Genomic DNA, 13,398 nt, shown 5'->3' with positions numbered 1-13,398 from the left:
TTTGAAAATTTGGAAAAACGAAAATTTGAACGGAATGAATTTATTTATTAATATTTAGTTGACCCTCCTTTTTTATTAATAACCTCTTGAATTCTTGCCGGCATGCTATCGATATACCTTTGGCAAAGATCTTTGTCAAAGCCATTCCATACTTTTTCTACTCGTTCCCAAAGCTCATCCGTATTCTTTGCTCTACGTTCGTAACAGCTGAGCTTCAACTTCAATTGATGCCATACGTGTTCTATTGGATTTAAGTCCGGACTCTGAGCTGGCCAATCGCTAATATACCGCACTTGATGATTATCTAACCAGTCTATTGTAGATTTTGCCTTGTGCTTTGGATCATTATCATGCTGAAAGTAAACGTTGGACCAGTTGAAATTGTAGTACTTCATAGTATCCCGAAGCGTAGTGTCCAATATATGCTGATAAACATTCGCGTTCATGTTCCCATCGTAAATTTGACAAGCATATCCTGGTCCTTCAGAAGTTATACAGCCCCACATCATCAATTTGCCTGCTCCATGCTTGACTGTAAGTTCTAGATGATGCGGTTGAAGAGGATCATTTGGTCTTTTCCAATAATACTTACAGCCATCAGAGCCCCATACGTTGATCTTGGTTTCATCAGAAAAGACGACTTTTCGCCATTCTTCTACTGTCCAATCCTGATGCTTCTTGGCCCATTCTAATCGATGCTGCATATGAGCTTTTGTCAAAAACGGCTTCTTTTTTTTTATTGAAGAATGGAACTCCATTGATTTCAGTACGTTAATTGCTGACTGGTATGAGATATCGTAGCCAAGTTGAACCAGCTCCCGGTGTACCTCTTTGGCAGTCTTTAAAACCCCTTCAATGACTTTTCTTTTATTAACCGCTTCGTCACTTTGGAGACTACTGTAGGTCTACCACCTATGCTTTTTGTCCTATTTGGAAACAACCGTCTAGAGTATCTACTGACAGTTGATTCATGTACTCCAATTTCTTTAGCAATATCGTACGTTGATGTGGATCCAGTTAATGCTTGCTTGAGATCATCTACTTTTCCTTCTGGCAGTCGTTTAGGCATGCGATTGGTAATAAGGTAAAAAAGAGAAATAATTTAAGTAAGGAAATATAAAATTTAAAATAAAGGAATTGTAAGCGCTTTTATATACTGGCATCATTCTAATCATGTCAAGAATGTGAAAAATTATGATAGCAACCGGTTGGGTCGTATTAAAATTCGTCATTTAAAACATATGTGGACAAGTAAAAAATGTCGGATGTTCATAATACTACCTTTAGCGATCTCAAATTCCACCAATAACCATTGCCCATATCCGATAATCGACGAATAAATGCACTTTCTATTGAGGTACAAACAGTCAAGGTTTGAGATAGTTTGGTGTAGTACCCATGGACAACCAGCTGTAAAACCTGAATTTTGCAATTCCTTGCAGCAGTTTTTTGACCTACTGTAGTTGTCCTGATTGCCAAAAATTCAATATCGCAAAACACGGATACAATCCCTTGACCTCAATCTATGCTGATGCACCTTGGGATCACATCTGTATCGATACAGCCGGACCTTTCCCTACTTCAGTACAAGGTAATCAATACATCCTTCTGGTAGTGGACGTCTTTACACGATATTGTGTACTCAAAGCCTTGCCCGATAAATTCTCTCTCACTATTGCACTTGCATTAAGGAGCATCTTATCGCTCTTTGGTCGACCAAAAATTATCCAAAGTGATAATGGTACTGAGTATGTCAATGAAATCGTCAGACTGTATGTTGAATCATCCGGTATTGATCATCGTCTCATATCAGCTTATCATCCCCGAGCTAACGGTATAGTCGAACGATGGGTTGGCAAAGCAAAAAATATTTTGTACAAAAGATTACAAGGCAGAACTGAGGATTGGGACTTGTATGTTGACAGTACCCAAGAAGCCCTCAACAATACGCATACAGCTTTACACGGCACTAGACCTTTCTCATTGATGTTTGCAAGACGTCCCAATGAAAACAAGGATTATAATAACGTGCTGGACAAAACTAAATCGCCTGAAACAATGAAACAGTTAGAAACTAGAATTAACGAGTTTAATGACACTGTCTTACCTGCTATTCGTGAAAAAATAAAAACTTCACAAGCTGCGTCTCGAGACAAGTTCAACCAAACTCACAGAATTCTAACCGATATCCCCACTGGTAGTCAAGTCACGCTCAAGAATGTAAACCGTGTTGCAAAAAGTGATCCCCTCTACGTTGGTAATTACACTGTCAAAAGAAAAACTCAAGGTGGTTCATACGTGTTGGTTGATGCAACTGGAGCACTCTTACCAAGAGATGTACCTCCATCGCAAATAAAGGTTATTTCCCAGGAAGTATCGCTTATCCAATACTGATCAATCTGAATCATACGATGTTGAGGCAGTTTTACACCATAAGGGATCACCGGGTAATTACTTATATAAAGTTCGATGGAAAGGTTATGGAGAAGAAGATGACACTTGGGAACCGGATAGTCATTTCCATGATTACAGACAGATCCAAAAGTATTGGTCACGTATAAGTGAACAAGAACCAGCGCGCGAGGTTCAACTTGTTCCAAAAAAAGATACAACCAAGAAAAGAAAAAATGTGCATCGCAATGTAACTAACTCTAAAAGAAACAGACGTTAAAAAATTGACCTTCTTCCACCCAACTTTCATTAACTATACATATATGTTACCAGCAAATAACGCAATTATAAAATATTTCCAAGGATAGTAAATAATGGAATTTTTTCTCATGCCTTAATATTTTTCAATTTGCACATTTGTACGCAGTCACATTTACAGACAAACATCACTTTAGCAATAAATTCCTGTTTAGGGTTTATTATCGCCTAAATGCTTTGTTCCAATCTAGAACACTATACTTTATATGTTTACATAAAGAGCCACTATACGTTATATGACTTCACCCTACCAAGCACCTATTTCTTACAACAAATAGAGCTCATCTTGACATCTCAAACCTCATTTCGACATTCAGTTAAACAAACATCTTTTTACTTGCCACATTAATCCCAGAAAAGATAATTACAGCCTGGAAGGGGGCAATGTCATGTTTTGACATGTCAATAAGATAACAGTCTTATCATTCTAAGCTAAATCTTTACAAATGAGTTTGAATAAGAATAGATCCTGATAATTACCAACTGCCCTGAACAGCCAAGTTTCACTTTCATCTCAACAGTTGATTATTTACATCAGTTTATAAAATTTTTCTTATACATGTCAAATCATATCGGTCGTAACTATCTCTTGTCATTTAATCTCAGGTCTTGCTCAAACTAATATAAATAGCCTTGGAATCTTTCTTTAATAAAAGTATTCGACTTTAGAACTATTGTTCAGTCTCGTTAACTCTTCTTTTTCATATTTTAAATACTTAAAAACACTTCAGCCATATACGTTCAATAGGATTAAGGTCTCGACTTTGTGTTGGCTAATTGTCAATGTAAATCATGCCACTATCCTTCATTAATTGTGTCGTAGACTTTCATCGATGTTTAGGATCATTGTCATGCTAAAATACCGACGTTTCCCAGTTAAGACCATAGTACTCCATAGTGTCTTTTAGACTTGTACCAAGGATTTCTTGGTATACCTCTGAATTCATGGTACCATCATAGGTCTGACATGTGTATCCAGGTCCTTCGCTGGTTATACAGCCCCATAACGTGAGACCACCGCCTCCATGCTTCACAGTAACGTCGATATGGTGAGGCTGTAAACGATCATATTTTCTTTTACAGTAATACTTGCCACCATCAGAGCACCAAATGTTGATTTTTGTCTCACCAGAAAAGACGACACGTCGCCAATCATGTACTGTCCAATATTGATGCTTTTTTGACCATGCTAATCGAGCCTTCTTGTGCTTTTCAGTCAATAATGGCTTCTTCTTTTTGATCTCAGCATAAATTACAACTGAATGTAAGATATTAATTGCCGATTGATACGACATAGGGTGTCCAAGCTCCTCCAACTTCATTTGCACATCCTTGGCAGTCTTCAAACAACCTATGATCACTTGTCTCTTGATGTATCGACGTGTTGACTCTGCCACAATGCTCGGTATACCTCCTCTTTTACGTATTTTATCGTGTATCCACTTATTTGCATACCTATTGACGGTATTTCTATGCACTCCAACCCGTTTCCCAATGACTGCAGGATCAGCACTGTTCTCTAATAATGTTTTGATACTGTTTTGAATATCGGATGGAAGCTTTTTGGGCATTTCTAATGATGGATGGATACTGACGATGTACAATGGGTTTGGGTAAAGCAGGAAAGAAAAAAAAAGAAAACAATTGCAAAAATCATTATTTTAAGGTCCCCAGTTTGACTAGATATAGGAAAGATTAGATTAAATCTGCCGGAATAGTCTCAGTCCGGACATATGATATCAAATACCTTTTCATTTTAAGTCAAAAAACTGCACCAACCGACCTCCTCTTTTTGCTGAGTGTTCTTTAGATCAATTCTCCGCATCTGACTTTGAAACTTTTGTCAATAAATAGTAACAGTAGTAACTCTTTTTGTTCCAAGTTTCGTAATGTTTGCTGTTAAACTGACAGAGCTATACTGGTATTCCCGAAAAACTGAGTTGCGTTGGTGCAGTTTTTTGACCCACTGTATAAGCATGGAGGCGGTAGTATACTACTTTGGAGCTGTTTGACAGCAAACGGAGTTGGATATATCACTCAAGTGCTCGGAGGCTTAGATTCAGAACTGTATTGCAAGGTTATGACGGAGGATATGCTCCCTTTATTAGAAGAATACGATATGTCAAAGAATGACATTATATTTCAACATGATAACGATCCAAAGCATACATCTAGATTAACACAAAAATGGTTCGCAGATAACAAGGTACAGCTACTGGATTGGCCAGCATATTCACCTGACTTGAATCCTATAGAGAATTTATGGGATTACTTGAAAGTCCGGCTGTATGCTTATGAAACTGCACCCTTGAGTATGAAAGAACTATTTAAACGGGTTGCAGATATTAGGTACAATGAAATTACAAAGGAATACTGCGAGCAGTTAGTATGCAGCATGCCGCGAAGATTAGAGCTTGCTTTGAAAGAAAAGGGTGGTGAGATTAATTGTTAGCTAATACAATAAAAAATGTCGAAAAAAACCCAAAAAATTGTTCATTTTGATTTTGATTTTTGATTGGATATTTTCCAGCCTTCACGCATAGCACGTGATAGGCTGACAGTGTAGTAAATAGCTGAGAAGCAGTGCTTCATAATGGTTTGTGCTGAGTGCTGATTGGAGATTATGCGAAGCAGGTTCAGTACGAAATGTGTAAAAGGCGGTTCAAAATGAACAATTTTTTGAGGTAGTGTAACTTCACATAGTCAAATAATATGACATGGTTGTAATATAGTTTATTGATGATATGAGCATGTTGAATAAGGAATGACAATTACTTACCGGATCATTATTAAGTCATGTAAACCTTTATCCTAACTGAGATATTATTATTAGCCATAATATCCAATCACGGAACTAGAGGGTTTTATATTCATCCGTACCGTCTCCTAAATAGTCCTACATCCAGAGTTATCTGAAACCATCCCAATAGCATAATTGACAATACAAGCTAGGAACAGGCTAAACTAATAATTAGAAATAGTAATCATCTATTCTGTCGAATTGATCAAAAATCTGTCCTAATTCTTTATCCGTATCATGTCTATAAATACTCTCACTTTTTACATGTAGAATTATTTTTTTATCATATTCAATCTTAGTTATCTTAATAAAGAGATACCAAGTTCTAACAGTATTTCTTTATCTTTGTTGTTATACTACTTTTACCTAAAACCACCCTATCCTAAACATTGTGGAGCATATGCCTCAATACCAGACATTTATCCAGAGCTTGAAAGACGTCGATTATTTTGTAGTAGATTAAGACAGAAAATCCGTAAATGAAAAAGATGATGAGTCGCGTGTGCATTTGCTTAATCAAATGTGTAAAATCCTAAAGCAAAGATCCTTAGTCAGTAAAGTTTTTGCTTCTGTTTCCTGCAGTACTAGTGAGCCATTATTACAACGATATTTGAACAAAAAGGGGAATGTATTGTCACAAGTGTTGTAAACATAGTTATTTTCTATAAGATATCAGTTGTATTAAAATAAATAACGATACACAAAGATTAAACTATGATTGAACAATTCCACACTTTTCCAAGTTTAGAACAATAAGATCAGTATTTGTCATCCTAGCGAGTCTAATCAATTGTCAACCCCAAAAGTAATTAGATCAAAGTTAATTGACTGGTTATTATTTCTATTGTTCAACTTCAAATACATATATTAGAACATCGACAAGCTTTAGCTTAATCATTGGTTCTTCAGCACGACATCGTTACCGAGTCTATATCTTTTATGTCTACACTCATAAAGAATATAAATAGATGCCAACTTTTTATCCATTAAACGGGGCTCTTTTGCAATATAAAGAAATTTGCAATAAAGAAGGATTTTAATTTTATATTGCTGCTATTGTTTTTTTGTTTAATTTTTTATTTAATCTTACGATTAAAACAGCAAGTACACTAGGTGAAAAAATAGGGACAACCTTTTCGAAAATTTCATTTCATGCAGCATATAGCATTAAGAGAAGGTCGCCTCATGTCGCTAGCAATATGTTAAAGCGAGGTTAATGTGTAAAGTATTTCATCAAAATATGATGAGCCAATTATGCAAAATGAGGGAGTAATGCGTATATAATTGGTCGAATTTTAGATACTCCATAGCTCAGTTTTAGACCATATTTTGTACTCTTCTAATTTGACCTGGAATGTCAGTTACAATTAAAATGCAAACCAATTTTAATTTTAGCTAAGCACATTCCTATAATTAATAATATAAAATGGGTGCTGTTTTCCTTCATTCATACAATTTTTTTTTTTCATTATATTCTTCTTACTTTCTGCGACATTTCTCTTACTTATGCCTCGCGCTTTACCTCAAGACACGCAAGACAGCATCAAGTCTGCACTGATGAGCAATAGAAGCCCAAAGGATATTGCTGATGAATTTGATATCCATCCCAAGACAGTTAGGAGATATAGAAACAAGCTATTTGGGCCAACGGTACCCGCAAGACGTGGTAGACATATACTTGTGTCATCTGCTACGAAGGAATATATCAAGGTATTACTGATTAAAGGAGCCCTAAAGACAGCCAAGGATGTACATCGGATGCTCATGCGACTTGGGTATTCTATGTCTTACCGTTCAGCAATAAACAACCTTGTATCAATGGGTTTTCATGCTAGGCGTAAAAAGAAGCAGCCTCTTTTAACTAATAACCACCGCAAGCAGAGGCTAGCATGGGCAAAAAAGTATCAAAGTTGGTCCATACAACAGTGGCATCAAGTAGTATTCTCCGATGAAACGAAGATCAACATGTGGGGATCTGATGGCTGCAGATACTATTGGACCCAGCCTGGTGATGTTCTTCGCCCACACCACATGTATCTTTCAGTGAAGCATGGTGGCGGCAAATTGATAATGTGGGGATGTATAACCAGTGAGGGACCAGGATATGCGTGCCAGGTATACGATGGTACCATGGACTCCTTGGTGTACCAGCATATTCTTGGAACAACTTACATGGAAACGCTGAAGTACTATGGTATGAACAAGCGCACCATTTACCTTCAACAAGATAACGACCCAAAGCACAAGTCCAAATCAACAATTTCATGGCTCCAACAAAACAAGGTCCGATATATTAACGATTGGCCACCTAACAGTCCGGATCTGAATCCTATAGAGCATGTGTGGCATTTACTAAAACGTAGGTTATGTCTTTATGAACGAAAGGCAAGAAACATCGACGAGCTATAGGAACGAGTTGACGTTGAATGGAACAAGCTAGGTAAATGTCATGACATTATCGGCCCTTAGGGCACATTCTTTTTAATTATAAACAAAACCCTCAATTTAATAAGAATCATATTCCACATTCCTCATAATAGTATAAATACCCATAATCTTTTATTTAAATAAACATCAGTCAATTATCAAGTATTATTCTCTTTATTAGACTGTCTGTCTATTCCTGTCTTTACTTATCTTTGTCTCGTTCTTACTTATCAACTATCGTAAGTCCTATTTGCAGTTCACACCTTCAAGCCCTTAACGCCACCTTCTCTTGTCCTCTTGTAGTTGTCTATCCAAGCTTCTTAGTTCCTGTCCGGTTCTTTCTCTCTCTCTCCTCTCTGGCTTGACAAAACAACTTCATTACAGTAAAGATGTTTGTAGAAGCTACATTGATAGCATGCCTGATCGCATAGCAGCGGTAATCAAATCAAAAGGGAGATTTACTCGTTATTAAATAAATACTATCCATTTTATAATATAACGCTTATAAAATTATTGCAACTATTTCCTCTTTTCTTCCACCATATGTTATCCTGATTAGTTTTATATGCGGGAAACGTAATATTCAATACCTAACGTTACGCTCTATAGGCATGGCTTGGATGTCGTACGGAGTGGAGGAGAAAAAAAAAAGTTAAAGATTGTTTTAGGGTAGGTTGTCCCTATTTTTTCACCTAGTGTAGATGCTCATGGTGATATGCAAGGTGAGAAAAGGAAACACCCTATTGTTATAATCATAACTAAATTTCAGTTTATTTATTAGATATTCTAACGTATATCGCTAAAAAGAAAAAAAAGTATGTATTGCTGCGATTGATTTTGCAGGCTTAACGACAAACTGTGAGGATTTAATAGTCTTTTTAAAGTGGTTATGAAAAATATGATGTCAAAATAAAATGATTACTCACAACCAGTAACAATAAGAATAATTCCAACGTAAAGAAACTAATAATCTCTAAATTAGTAAATTAACGCATAAACTCAGGGGGCATATCGTTATAAGTCATTATGAAAATGAAAAAACAAAAAGCAAGCCTTATGGTTACAGGTACGCAAACAATTTTTTTTAATGTTAAAGGCTATTTATTTATAAAGTCCATTTAAGTGCTGGATGTTTATCACATCTATTCGCCTGGACTAGTTCAATATGAAATAAAGTAAAGTGAGATTAAAAAATCTTTCGAGATCAAGGGTAAAAAAAAGGTCAATAGAACAGTATTTTGAACATGGTGGCTTCCTTAATGCTTTAAGAGCCAACTTAGGAGCTGACCATGTGGAAGTCTGATACAAGTGTCTATATGGTGGTAAAGATGATCCAGTTCAAATGCGATTGAACATATGGTTGACCAACGAAGGATCCAAGAGGTAATTACACGGTCTGAACGAGGAACTTTTGCAGGTAGAAGATTTAAAAGAAACGATAAAGGAGCTTCAATAGTGCTAAGCATTTGTACCCGGTTGTACATGTTGAGGCACTAGATACGTGCGTGTTTGTCAGCGTCTGATTCGGATGGATGGGACAGGAACAGGACCTAGGTTCGCCGCCAGGCAGTCATCCGAGGCACCATCTTGTGCATCGGCTGCGTTCTTTTCGGATCATCGACAACCAGAGGATTGGATCAAGTAAGACTATTGGTCAACAGCAAGGAAGCAATTTTGACTCCCAAGGAAGTGCTGTGACATTTTTCACATAAAAAATTGATGTACTTAATGTCTAGCTTCATATTGTTTCCATCAACATGTTGTTTCTGGATATCAGGAAGTCGTTTTTGCTCGTCGTCCTTATACCCTCTTTACGTAATATTGGGCAGTTCTCACAACAGTGGCAGCAGTTAAATCAGCTTGCCTTGCTGACATACCTTGCTGTATAACGAGGTCAAGTAGTGATTGTACCTGAGCAGATGTATAGAAACGATAGTTTCCTCTAACTTTCTTCGTTTCAGAGACTTTTTTTTTTTTTTTTTTTTTTTTTTTTTTTTTTTGCTATAGACTGTTCCTGCTGAGATGCTGCAGTTGTTGAAGACCATGCTGCTCCTACCATACGCTCTTCGCAGACAGATTTGTAACTATCAAAATCCAAAAGTCTTTTGATATATGGTTCTTGCAGCTTCATGGAATGGTTATTAGTGTCTGGTTGTCAATGGTGCCATTCCAACATCAGTCATTTTTACCTCTTCAGCATGCTTACCTTTGACATAAAAAATACTTTTGTTTTCTATGTACAATAATTCCTTTTAAAGCTGTAAAACAAAAGTATATTATGATGCTTTTGTTTCATTTTTAGTATAAAATCTATGTTTTTGAATGATTTATTAATTTTTGAAAAATAGCGTTCTTGAAATGAATAATTTCATACTTGTAAATTCAATATTCGGTATTATTTGAAGTGTGTATCCTTCAGGTCTTTCATACTTGAGAAGTGTTATGAACCCTTCTGGTTTGTAAACCTTGACCGAACCTGGTTCTATTTTTAGGTTGTTGTTTAAAACAAATGCTTATTGTCTCGATTCTTTAAATTCATACTTCATTTAGATTTATACGTAATATTTTATATAATTTAGCTGAATAGTCTCTAAATGCTATTTTTATTACATTACAACTCGTTAAATATCTGTTGACAATCTGAAAGATGAAATTATTTTTGACTAGTATACAACAAAAATATATATGATATTGATGTTTGTAGTTTGTAGTTGATTAAAAGTGAAATAGAATAAAAAAGGAAACTTGATAATCGATAAGTCTTTTAAATCTCTTTGTTGAGTGAGGACAAGAGGGAGTGCTCATTAAATACAAACTACGTATTGTTTTATAAAATTAATAATTGAGGAACCGATGACTATATAATACTACGCGTTATATAGAAGTAGCTTTAAATTATATAACATGGAGATCTTGAGTAATCTCATATGATATCTACGTGTTTAATAAGGAAAGTACGATAATGTTTTTGGAGAGAATTAATAGAATTATTGCTATATTCAATCCAGTCACTATATGCGGCAGTAATGTGACATTGTGATTTCTTATTAAAATAAAAGATTGTTAAATTCAACGAAACCGAAAAAATACATTCTATTCAATATAATTATACTTTGTATTTATATTCTCTTTATAAAAACTCTAAATCTTTTCTGAGATACTTTAATTAATTGTTGCTATAGATCGAGGATAAATAAAGTTTCAAATCTATTCCTGATCATACAAGTGAACCATCTATATCTATTTTTAAGTTGATTGTAGTAAAGCATTCGCTATTCTAATTCCGTAATTTCAATATAAATCATGTTTAAAGTGATTCGGAATACAACAAATTTTTAAAAATCATTACTATGCCAATTCTTATTGCTTTTATCCAAAAGTGCTATTTATTGCATAGAATCAAAAGACCAAAGACGCACACATGATTTCACCTCATCACTCATAAAAGCAACTATTCGATCTTCGTCAAAACAAAGGGATTTTATATGTTGAAAAGGGAGATCCTGTAAGCAAGACTGATTTCTATTTATATTGATGGTCACTGTTTCCATATCATCATTCTTCAATAAATTCCAAACTTTAATTCCTGATCGATCAGCGCTTAATAACTTTTCTTTTTCTATAGCCAGTGCCTCTACTCTAAATGTATGACCATATATTGTTTTTTTAAAATAAACAGCTAATTTATGGTCTTTGATGGATACTATATACTGTTTGATAGTATTATTGGGATGGGCTGTTATCAAATAAGGCGGAGAGTAGACCATCGACGTAATCAAAGAGTTGTCACAAGTATCATTATTGTTGTTATGGCGAGAGTAATAGCTCATGCTTGAAGAAAAGAAAAATGGTTCAGATTCTAGAGCAGTAACATGCTGGGAGGATTTAATAGAAGTAGGCGATAATATAATTTCTTGTAAGCCAACCGAGCTAGCATGGTTTCCCATTGAAAGGCCAAAGCATACAATAGCCTTCCACAAAAGTCGATTGTTATTGTATGTGCGAATATCGATATTCACTGGATTCCAATCAACAGAACTTTGTAGCTTGTGAATTAACTTGACTGAGTTTGTCTCATCAATATAAATTGCTGATAATTCCATGTTTTTTGTGCATAGCAGAATCATTGGAAAGCATATACCGATCGATATAACACTGTTGTCTTCATTGAAATATGGACTGTAACTCGCTATCTCCTTTATATTCAAATCACCAAAGTAATAATTAATCTCCCATAAAGCAAATCCTCCATTTGTATAGCCAGCGATCAAATGGTGTGGATTTCCTTCTATTAGTTTCATAAACGTTATATTATATGCTTTCAAAGCAGTTGATTCTATGCGATAAAGCAGTTTTGAGTCATCTTCTATGTATTTCCAAACATCTATGGCCTTATAGTTTTCTGATACTATAAAGATCAGATCTTTTACTATTTGGAGTAGCTGGCGACTGTTTGAATATAGTTTTGTATCATTTCCAGCAGGAATATTATCCACGTAACAGTTTCCTATTGTTGCCAATATCTTTGTTAGAATATGATAAAGTCTTCAGCTAATAGAAGTATATCTAGCTACCTGACAGCCAATTTTCATGAACTCTGTACTTTGCTTTCCAACTTCCTCCATAGCGTGTCACTGAGACTCTCCGCTTGTTATCAGTCAAATGTAATCCTTGCTCACTACTCGTTATAGTATCACGAAAACGACAATAAAACAAAGGCTTCCACAACTACAAAGATAAGATTCAATATAAAGTATAATAATGACAATGCACCTTTTATACCATCTCGTCATTTGCCAATCGAGCCCAATGAGAACTAACAACTGCGCATTGCACAAGATCGGCTGAAGACAAATAGCTGAGAACTTTAAGGGCTAATTCTTTTGAAAACAAATTCAAAACAAAATCAATACGTTTTCCATTATGAGCTGCTTTTTTTAAGCGCTTTTGGCGTTTGCGTGCAGGCTCAAGATTCATTTAAAAAGCATGATGAGAAAAAAAAATAATGCTTTCATAACAAAAAATTAAAAATAGTATTGTTTAATTGGATAAAACATTCTGAAACTTTAAATAAATCGTAATCTTTATTGGTCAAATTCGCATAGTTCAGACAATAAACTGTCAAATATCAACACACTCTTAATAGCCCAAACAGCACATAGCATTACTAGATAAAAATGGTATCTTTCATATATTCTTAGAGCTTAGAAACTTGTCAAAAATATTTTACCTTAAAATTGTCATCAAGTATCCTTGTTTTCAAATAAGCTTTATAAAAGTATATGTTCAATAGATTCAATTGAGAGTACTTTGAAAAGATAATATTTTTTTTTATAAAATAAATATAACCGAATGATACTTTTTGTGATGAGTAGAAAGGCTTTTAAGGTATCCGTTCAAATCAAGACGTAAAAAAAAAAAAAAAAAAAAAAAAAAAAGCTCCTTCTTGTTCAACTTATCAC

The 13,398-nt window shown here is 35.0% G+C and overlaps 7 protein-coding genes across 7 annotated transcripts; 3 read left to right on the top strand and 4 right to left on the bottom strand.

Annotated features, from left to right (window-relative positions):
* Positions 1–47: 47 nt before the first annotated feature.
* On the bottom strand, positions 48–1,069 carry RO3G_00240 (uncharacterized protein; the record flags this gene model as incomplete). Its single annotated transcript, XM_067654831.1, has 2 exons — positions 48–905; positions 962–1,069. The coding sequence occupies 2 exons, from the start codon at positions 1,067–1,069 to the stop codon at positions 48–50; spliced, it is 966 nt and encodes a 321-aa protein (XP_067510932.1).
* A 329-nt stretch (positions 1,070–1,398) lies between these two features.
* Positions 1,399–2,394, top strand: RO3G_00239 (uncharacterized protein; the record flags this gene model as incomplete). Its single annotated transcript, XM_067654830.1, has 2 exons — positions 1,399–1,412; positions 1,464–2,394. The coding sequence occupies 2 exons, from the start codon at positions 1,399–1,401 to the stop codon at positions 2,392–2,394; spliced, it is 945 nt and encodes a 314-aa protein (XP_067510931.1).
* Positions 2,395–3,563: 1,169 nt separating this feature from the next.
* Positions 3,564–4,280, bottom strand: RO3G_00238 (uncharacterized protein; the record flags this gene model as incomplete). Its single annotated transcript, XM_067654829.1, has 1 exon — positions 3,564–4,280. The coding sequence occupies one exon, from the start codon at positions 4,278–4,280 to the stop codon at positions 3,564–3,566; it is 717 nt and encodes a 238-aa protein (XP_067510930.1).
* A 318-nt stretch (positions 4,281–4,598) lies between these two features.
* RO3G_00237 (uncharacterized protein) lies at positions 4,599–5,161 on the top strand (the record flags this gene model as incomplete). Its single annotated transcript, XM_067654828.1, has 2 exons — positions 4,599–4,677; positions 4,752–5,161. The coding sequence occupies 2 exons, from the start codon at positions 4,599–4,601 to the stop codon at positions 5,159–5,161; spliced, it is 489 nt and encodes a 162-aa protein (XP_067510929.1).
* Positions 5,162–6,900: 1,739 nt separating this feature from the next.
* On the bottom strand, positions 6,901–7,114 carry RO3G_00236 (uncharacterized protein; the record flags this gene model as incomplete). Its single annotated transcript, XM_067654827.1, has 2 exons — positions 6,901–6,916; positions 7,032–7,114. 2 exons carry the CDS (start codon positions 7,112–7,114, stop codon positions 6,901–6,903), a joined length of 99 nt encoding a protein of 32 aa, XP_067510928.1.
* A 2,579-nt stretch (positions 7,115–9,693) lies between these two features.
* On the top strand, positions 9,694–10,045 carry RO3G_00235 (uncharacterized protein; the record flags this gene model as incomplete). The annotated part of the gene is made up of 2 exons (XM_067654826.1): positions 9,694–9,819; positions 9,944–10,045. The coding sequence occupies 2 exons, from the start codon at positions 9,694–9,696 to the stop codon at positions 10,043–10,045; spliced, it is 228 nt and encodes a 75-aa protein (XP_067510927.1).
* A 1,277-nt stretch (positions 10,046–11,322) lies between these two features.
* RO3G_00234 (uncharacterized protein) lies at positions 11,323–12,913 on the bottom strand (the record flags this gene model as incomplete). Its single annotated transcript, XM_067654825.1, has 3 exons — positions 11,323–12,272; positions 12,511–12,664; positions 12,719–12,913. The coding sequence occupies 3 exons, from the start codon at positions 12,911–12,913 to the stop codon at positions 11,323–11,325; spliced, it is 1,299 nt and encodes a 432-aa protein (XP_067510926.1).
* Between the last annotated feature and the right edge of the window lie 485 nt (positions 12,914–13,398).

The sequence above is a fragment of the Rhizopus delemar genome, genomic scaffold (assembly GCF_000149305.1).
Source record: "Rhizopus delemar RA 99-880 supercont3.1 genomic scaffold, whole genome shotgun sequence".
Lineage (NCBI taxonomy): Eukaryota > Fungi > Mucoromycota > Mucoromycetes > Mucorales > Rhizopodaceae > Rhizopus > Rhizopus delemar.
This window is presented reverse-complemented; position numbering and strand designations above follow the sequence as displayed.